An 8,926-nucleotide genomic window follows, 5' to 3' on the forward strand; every position below is an offset into this window, starting at 1 on the left:
CTCTGGTTCAGCCGGGGAATTTGCAGTGGCCAACAGGGCGTCTGACACAAGCTGCTGGCCAGGGTATACCTGAAGAATCACAGTCACTGCCAACAGATACATGAGATCCTCTGCTCCAGGCTCCACCAGCACAATGGGGAGCTCGACTAGAAACACCTGTTACATCTGGGCTGCCCAGGGCATATGTTACTGAGTTCTCAAAATGTGACGGTCCTATGGGAAATGTGCTCTAAGTATGAAATACGCATAAATCTTGTTTAGTACACAAACACGTGGAGTCTTTTTTTCTTTTTCTGGTGGTGCTGGGGATCAAAACCAGGATCTTGCTCATGCTAGGCAAACACTCTACCACTGGGCTACATTCCTAGTCCTCTCCTTCATAACTCTTCTATGGACTCCATATTGAATTATACTATCTCAGATATTCTGGGTTGAACAAAATATATTACAATTAATTTCAGCTATTTCTTTTTAAATTTTGAATGTGTCCACTAGGGTGTCTTTAATTACTTCGTGGCTCGTATACCATATTTCTCTAAGTGAGTCTTGGTTACAATAGCACCATGAGAAGGTCAGCCAGCACACGGTCCAGTCCCAGCTGCCTTCCGTACACCCTCCGGCTCGTCCCACAAGGAGTTCCAAATGCTCTCCACAGCCAGACAGGAAACGCCTGTCCGGTGGCTTTCTGTGACATATGAATACCTAAGTGCATTCACAAGTGGAATTCAGAAGTCAGGGCTAATAAGAGTTGACTCAGTTGAGCCTGTTTAATCCCCTGAATCTCGGCATCATTGAGGGCTGAAACATGGGGCCATCTTGTTCATTACCCAGATTAGTAGCCAGTATATAGTAGGCATTATTAAAAAAAAAAAATTATTTCCAACTTGTCTACTCACATTTGGGATGGTAGAAAACAAGAACTGCACGGTGGGTTTGGAAAATGCCTGGGACTGGGATCGGCGATCCACCTCTCTGCATCATTGAACATGAGACACTGAGTTTTTCACCTGGAAGGAAGCAGCCCTACCACTTCAGGCCCACAGAAACTCCTGCCATGGCACAGGTCTTCCCTGATCTGCCCAGTAATTACTGCGCTCCTGAGTGCAGTACGCATGTCTGCAGGCCCAGCAGCTCAGGAGGCCAGGGCAGGAGGATCACACGTTTCAGGCCAGTCTGGGCAATTTATCAAGTCCTGGTCTCAAAATTTAAAAAGATGGGCTGGAGCTGGAGCTAGTGCTAGTCTCTAGGTTCAATCATCAGTATCAAAAAAAAAAAGGGCTACCTTGAACTTCTAGACTCATTAAATTTTAACTTAAATGTCGTGTTTTGCACGTGGCTACCTTATTGAACTGCACTGCTCTGGGCTATTATGACAGGATGGAATAAGAAAAGGCTTGTAAAAGACATTTTATAAGGGTGAGAGTATAGTTCACTGCTTCAGTGCTTACCTACCATGCCCAAGGCGCTAGGTTCAAACTCCAGTACAAAAACAAAAAAAACCATTTTGTAAATACTAATGTGCTAGAGGAGTAACAGAGGTTTTGTTGCTTCGAGTGTTAGAAATCTGAGATTCTGAGAAGTTTGAATAAATCAGGAGTGCTGGTGCATACCTGTAATCCCAGCACTTTGGAAGGCTGAGGCAGGAAGATCATAAATTGGAGGCCATACTGGGCAATACAGCAATTCCTTGTCTCACAGTATATTTTTTTAAAAGGGGGTGAGGTAGCCCAGTGTGAAGGCCCTTGGTTCAATCCCCCAGCCCCCACTCCACACACAAGAGGCTTAATTTATTAAAACTGAAAATAAATTAAACAAGCCACAGTTTTTACTTTCCTTGGAGAGAGAAGGACAGCCAGTATTCATGGATTCCTAGGATCTATCAGAATGTGGGTTAGGGAGAACCCTTCACATAGCTCAGAGCAACAAACCTGTTGATCCACTTGGCTGGATGCAGCTTCCATGGCTACACAGGCATTAGGGACCACAGAACTCCCAGGAGACTTTCCATTAGCCTTTCTTGCCACTTCTCCTACCGTAGAAACAAGTTCCCCCAACAGCTCCCTGCTTTTCCTCAGTCCTGTCAGTCATTCACAGGTTCCCAGATGTAAACTTCGGTTGTTCACATTTGCTGGTGGATAAATCCAACCATACAAAAAAGGGGTGGAGACTAACTGGCAGTGTGAAGAACGCTGACTTGCTTATGCTCAAGTTGGAAAATGCTCCTGAAATTCAAATCAGGCTCCTATCCCCCAACATTTTTCCCAGCAGGAAAGCTCTTCCCAAGTTTAAACATCCTTTTGTTACCATTAAGATAATTATGTTCCAAGCAAAAGCAAGCAATAAAGAAAGGGGCAGGCAAGTGGAAAGGGGGTGTGAATTATGAGGACAGGAAAGCAAAACATTGATATTCGAACAGTCCCAAGCATGACTGGAAGGAGCCGCCCTAAAATATTTAAGAGCTTCTGTGAGCTCATTCATTCTTTTCCATTAGAGAGTTCAGCTAATTTTCCCCTCAGCCCTTTCAGCTTTTGCACAGATACACTGAAATTTGGGCTTATATGTTGTGTAATGCTCCGTACAACCCTGGGTTTGGCCCCAAGGAGCTTCCATAATGAAAACAAGTGAAATTGGATCCGTGTGTGTTCCGCCCACAGGCTGGGCTCATAATGTACTCCATTGACAGATACATGCTGTTGCTCAACTCCCAAGGGGGGCTCCCACCAGCCCCAGTCCTGTCACTTCAAGAACAGGGACCCTGCTCTCTGTACCTCAAGTTCAGTCTCCCGCCTGTTGATATCATCAGTGGATTGATTTAGCTTCTCCAGTTCACCCTAGGGAGGAAGGGAGAAAAGAGATTTAAAGGATCACTTCTGTTTCCAGTGTAACTTAGTCTGTAACCTAAAGTCACCCCACCCCAAATCGCAGGAGGAGGAGAGTCCTCTCAAGGAAGAGTGGAAGCTTGGCTGTAACAGCAAACTATCAACATTTCTTAAATATTTTTGTTTATACTTTGCTTTCCTACCACTGTCTTTTAAAGTCCCAGGGACTTGTCTTTCTTTGGAAGGTCAAATGTCTATTCCAGGTACATGTCTTCAAGATAAACTTAATTGTTATGAATAGTTTCGGAAACCAAATCAAAGAGTACCATTTGACTTGAAGCAGTAAGCAAGACCAAGCCAAAAGTATAAACCCAGGGAAATCATTTAAATAAAGGGCAAACTTCTAGTATGAATTCATCAGTAGTTGAGTATCTCCCTCTAAAGAGATGAAAAACTTTTTTTCCAACTGCAAATTACTCAACCTACCTGGCTTAATTTTTTAAACTAGCTTTAATTCCAATCCTCTAAACATTTAGAAAATGACATTCTGTATGGAGGACCCAAAGTGAAGTTAACTCTTTACTCTGCAAACAAAGGATCTTGTTAACAAAATTCCATACCAAGAACGTTAGATTTCATAGTCCAAACTAATGATTTTATTTTTTTACTGATGATTTTAATTAACAGTAATTTCTAATGCAGATATTTTCCCACCTGATCTTTATCTTACCAATCTGCTGAAACAATTCATTTAAACCTCAACCTGAGAGTTAAGTGTGCTTTAATTGATCTGTGCACTAAAAACCAATTAGGGTCCCAGAAATTGCAGGGAATGCTTAAAAGCAGTGTTGTTTTTTTAAAAAAATGATTTATGGAAGTAGAAAAATGGACCTTGGCTGTGCTTCTTGCACAGTAGGGTGAAGAGGTTAAGCTGTCATTCCTACAGCTCGGTCTGGAAATCGTTTTTTAATCATCTCTCTTGGAAATGGAGGCACAGAAAGCCAGGCCATTCCCTCGCCGCCTCCACGCGTCAGTTTTGCGCATCAGCTGTCCCCGATTTCTGTTCATTCCCGACCACACCACAAGGAAAAACGCAGGGTTTTAAACCGTTTCAGGCCGTGCGGAACGGGAAGCCCTCGCGTGCTAACAATGAGTCGCGGGAGGAGGCGGCTCGGGCTGGAGCGGCGCCCCGCTGCCGGCTGGAGCTGCGGGACTTGACGCCCTCGCCCTCACCCCCGGCCCCGGGCCCAGTCGGGCCACTCGCCACCGGGACGCCCCGGCCCCGGCCCCGACTCCGCCGGCCCCCGCCCTCTTCTCTTTGTTGCACACCCGCTCAGCCGCCCGCACGCAGCAGCGACCCCGGTCCCGCGCGGTTGCGGGGGTCCCCGCAGTGCAGCCAGGCCGCGTCCACGCGGGCGCCGCAGCCTCCCCCCGGCCGGGGCGCGGAGTGGGGTGCGCTGAGCCCCGCTTTGCGCTCCTCGACCCACGGGGCTTTCACCCCCGGACGGCGGACACTGCGAAGCCCGGTCACGCGAACACGCCGACCTCCGCGGCAGCCCTCGCTGAGTCGGGGTGCGGGCGCCCCGCGCGCCCTACCTGTATCCGGGGGTCCACCTCCTCCTCCTCCAGCCCCTGCTCCATCCCCTCTTCCTCCTCCTCCTCCACGTCCCGGGCCGGCGGCAGCTCGGCCGGCTCCTCCGAGCGGCTCCGCTTCAGCGCCGCGTCCATGTGGGTGGCCGTGCGCCCCGAGGGGTCGCGGCCGGCGCTAGCTCGGTCGGAGGCGCCGCTCCCGCTGCAGATCGCTCGGGCCGCGGCGGCGCTGGGCGGAGGAAATGGGCGCGGCCGCCCCCTTTCTGCCGAGGCCGTCAGCGCAGCGCTGCCCGCTCCGCCCCCGTCCCGTCCGGGCCGCCCATACCGGGCCATCCCAATCGCCCAGGGCTCGTCACACAAACCCCAGCTCCCTCAAAATCGCTGGGGTGCTGAGACAGGAGAGCCCACCCCGCTGTAACAGGGCGCCCCGAAGGTCACGAGCCACTGGACGCGGTTGGGGGAGCACGCTCCCTCCCCTGCTGCCGAGGCCTGCTGTTAAGTTGGGGGTTTGTCCACGCTCTGAAGTCACCTTTAGGAGCCAAACTCAGTGACCCTGGACCAGATCTGGGACCGCTCAAACCCCTATACCCAAAGCACGTTTGTCCCTTTGGGGAACTTGGGGAACTACATCTACCTGCTGAAGACTTCTCAGAAAAGGAAACTGAACTGTCCGCTCACAAACACAGGAAAGAACGCAATCAGCGGTAGCTCCTGCACTGCATCACGGGGCCAAGGCTGGGGCCCCCAGGGCAGACCTCTGTCCCTACACACAGCTCTCCCAGGCGTGGGATGGCTCTGTCTGGTAGCCAGGAAGCATGGAGAACCCATTGGGCTGGGAGTCACGTGGGTGGGTATGGCCTTCTCAAGGAGACAGCAAGTGTAAGGCCTGTGGACGGACTCACTGTGGCCAAGGATCTGTGAGCTGGTGGGGTTCCTGCCACTCTTAGCAAACAGAGAAGCAAAGTTTGCCTGCCAAAGTCAGCATCACAAAAGGCCAAGCAGTAAAAGGGTCCGTCTGCTGTTCGGAAATGTCAGGGCCGCTGTACTGTCAGGGAGCTCAAGGTCTGGTGAGGACATACCATAGGATAGGTCCCTGCCGAGGTTTCCCTCTCTACGGAACCCACAACATGTGCACTTTCTACACAGAGCCTTGTGAATTCTACCACCGAACCACCAATGATGATTACACAGAGCCTTGTGCCCCATTGTCCTGTGGCTCTGGAGGACAAGCTTGCTTGGCAAAGGAGCTTCTTTCTGAGCGCTTGTCATCAAAGACATGTCGGAAGAGCTGCTTCTGGTGGTTTTACCAGAAGCTTGACAAGGGCGCTACTTTTTTGGCCAGGTACCCCCCTGTACATGCTGGCACTGTGTGCCACACATGCTAAGGAGCTCTGTCCTGGCTGCAGGGACAGTGTAGGTATGTGCCACGGGTTTGTTTCTGGAAGGGTCACACCTGCTCGTTGCCATCAACTCAGGGGTGAACTGGCAATTCTGTGAGATGTTTTGACATAGCACGTTAAAGACATAGCTACTTTTGTTTTTCCAGGAGTAGATGAGGCAGGGGCAAATGAGCCATTAAAGGTCTCAGCTGGTGGAACCCCAGATACCATTCTACACCACTACCCCAAACAACCAGGTTAAGTTTAGATCTAAGAGCATTAGAGTGGGTCAAAATGCCTCATGGGAGATAAAGAACCTGCTCTAGAACATTATTTCAGATTGTTGTTGCCTTATTTTTAGGAGATTGGCCCAGCTATAATGTTCATTGCATTTCTAAAGTTAAAGAAAAATACATCCACAAAAATGCATAGAAAAAAGGTCTGGGAGGATTCATACCCAACAGAGTGGCTACCCCTAAAAAGAAGAGTGGGGAAGGGCCCAGGATTGGCTGGGATAGGGAAAAGGGGTCAAAGGAAACTTGGTTTCTTGGTAGTTTCCACTTTAAACAGGGAGGATTATTTATAATTATTTGTGAAATTTAAATATAACATTAAAACAATACACACAGTATTGGGTTTTAGTGCTGTGTAACAAAGTGGCTTAAAACAACACTTGTTTATCATCTCACAGGTCTGTAAATGCAAAGTTCAGTCATGGCATGGCTGAATCAGGCTGAATTCCTTCCTCGAGGAAGAACCATTTCCAAGCTCATTCAGTTGCTGGCCACCTTGTGGCCCTAGGACTGAGGTCCCATTTCCTTGCTGACAGCCAAGAGCAATCAGTTCCTGGAAGCTGCCTGCAAGTGCTGCCATGTGGCCACCTCCATCTTCAAAGCCAGCACCAAAGACTCTGTGCTGCATCAGTCTGTCCTTCTAGAGAGGGCTGCAACCTTCTAACGGGACCCGGTCAGGTCAAGTCCAACCACAGTGATCACCCAGTCTTAAAATCTACTGTGTCCTAGCTATAACCCAATCATGGGAGTAACTATTCCTTCACATTCACGGGGAGCAGGGGAGATGCACACGAGGAGCAGGAAATGGGGCCATCTTATAACTCTGCTTCTGATGAAACAATAATGCGCAATAGGACGGGCCTTTGCCTTTGCTTCCCCCGCCCATGTTTTTTTTTCCAATAAGATGTTCTGTCCCAGAAATGTGACTGTTGGGCCTGCACCGTGTTCCTGCCCAGTGTATCAAAATGTTCTGTGATTGTGCTGTGTGATACACCTGCTCAATGTATCAAAAGTGTTCTATTCAGTGTAACTGTTAGTACCTGATACTTCTACCCAAGTTTCCCGCTTCTAGCTACATCTCTGCCCTAAAAGGTTCCTCTCAACTTCCTTTTCCAATTGTATATAAACTGCAACTCTGGGCTCTGAATTCACAGTGGGCAAACTCCTCTGAGCCAGCTGGCTAATAAGAGGTTTTTCTCCATTTCTCCCAGTAACTTTTGGATTTTCAAGTCTTCACACTGCTGTAGCTGTAGCACTTGGCTGTAACACTGAGCTGTTCCGCTGTGCCACAACACCTCTACACATACTAAGGAAGTGTCTGAGTCCCTTTGGGCTGCAACAGCAAAGTACCATAGACCAGGTGACTTATAAACAACAGAAAACTGACACAAAACTCACAGTTCTGGAGGCTGGAAGTCAGAGGACAAAGTACTACTATGATCAAGGTGTGGTGGGGCCACTTTGGGACTGCAGTCTGCTAACTTCTCATTGCATCCTCATGAGTCAGAAAGAAGCCAAGAGAGTTCGCTGAGGTCTCTTTTATAAGGATGTTAATCCCATTTGTGAAAGCTCCACCTTCCTGATCACAGTACCAGAGGCCTTGCCTCCTAGTATCATCACATTGCGGGTTAGGATTTCAGCATTTGAATTTTGGAGAGAACATAAACATTAGTCCATAACAGAGGGCAAGCCACATAAATTGCTTATAAGCCAAGTAAACATTAAATGTTTACTTTAGTGAGAATACTGATGGTGGATCTGAGGTATGGGCTGAAGATCCTAGGAGGTCCTTTCAGGGCGTCCATGAAATCAAAACCACTTCCACACTACTACTAAAAGGGGAGAGTGGTGGATTAATTACTGGCCAACTTGTAATGCCCAGCTGAACTGAATGAGCGTGGCTGGGAATGGAAGAACCACCTGAGGATTGTTGTCAATAGCCGTAAAAAGAAAACTGGAAGGGAAGCTCATGGGCTGTTGATTTTATAGGGGAAGCTTGCTGTGACTGGTTTACCTGATGCAAACTTGGCTGTTCTAGTTGGAGGAGGAGCTTAGGACCTCATTCTCGCTGGGAGTGGCTGCTGTTCTCTTCAGGGGACCTCTGATCTTCACTGTGAGCATCCCTTCCCAGCTCCAGTGCAGATCCCGAAGCCTGTTGGCACAAATCCTTCACTCCACCTGTGCAGGTCTTCTGGCTTCCACCACTGGCCTTTGAGCCTTCTGGGTGCAGATCCTCAATATGGACAAGCATGAGATATTGCTGTGGGCTCTAGGTCTCTGGCTGGACTCGTAAAGAACATTGCCTTGGACTTTAGGCCTTCAGCCAGATTTGTGCAGGACATTGCTGTGGAATCCAGGCCCTGGCTGGATTCTTTAGGTCTCTAGTATGTGACTAATCTCTTGCCCTCCTCTATATTTGACTTTTTGGGTAAATATCATAAAATAATCCTATAAATTATGTGTCCTGTATTAAATGTACTCCCTTGCCAAAATCCTGACTATAATAAGGAGTTACCTTTTTAACTCATTCTCTCCTGAATGCATATTGGAGTTTCCAAAAGCAACACAACACAATGTTGCACCCAACTGAGAGGACACAAGGACCCATCAGCCATCTGTGAAGCTCCACATTAAAGAGATTTTCAAAATATGAAACACACAAACCCAGGGCCTTTATACTGAGCTATATCCCCAGCCCATTTCTTGTTTATTTCAAGAGAGTTTTGCTAAGTTGTTAAATTGCCCAAGCCAGGCCCAAGCTCCTAGGGCAGAGAAGCTAAGCCGGTCCCAGCAACCGGAAGGAAGCTCCCCCGCCACCATCCCAGGCTCCTAGGGCAGAGAAGGT

At 48.6% G+C, this 8,926-nt stretch overlaps 1 protein-coding gene across 2 annotated transcripts in view; it reads right to left on the minus strand.

Annotated features, from left to right (window-relative positions):
* Positions 1–5,205, minus strand: part of Sh3bp5 (SH3 domain binding protein 5) — a 70,991-nt gene extending 65,786 nt beyond the window's left edge. Inside the window, exons 1-2 of one of the 2 annotated variants that reach the window (XM_087182462.1) lie at positions 5,044–5,205; positions 2,769–2,831 (exon numbers count right to left, since the gene is read on the minus strand). Coding sequence is in view for 1 of the 2 variants with exons in the window: in XM_004864401.3 (XP_004864458.2) it covers positions 2,769–2,831; positions 4,416–4,547 (195 nt within the window). In the remaining variant the exon portion in view is untranslated. Of the gene's footprint in view, positions 1–2,768; positions 2,832–4,415; positions 4,708–5,043 lie in introns of those variants that run through there. The other variant, XM_004864401.3, reaches the window with a different exon arrangement.
* Positions 5,206–8,926: the final 3,721 nt, after the last annotated feature.

This window comes from Heterocephalus glaber, unplaced genomic scaffold, assembly GCF_053883595.1.
Source record: "Heterocephalus glaber isolate CG9 unplaced genomic scaffold, H.glaber_assembly_v1.0 deba00001472, whole genome shotgun sequence".
Taxonomy (NCBI): Eukaryota; Metazoa; Chordata; class Mammalia; order Rodentia; family Bathyergidae; genus Heterocephalus; species Heterocephalus glaber.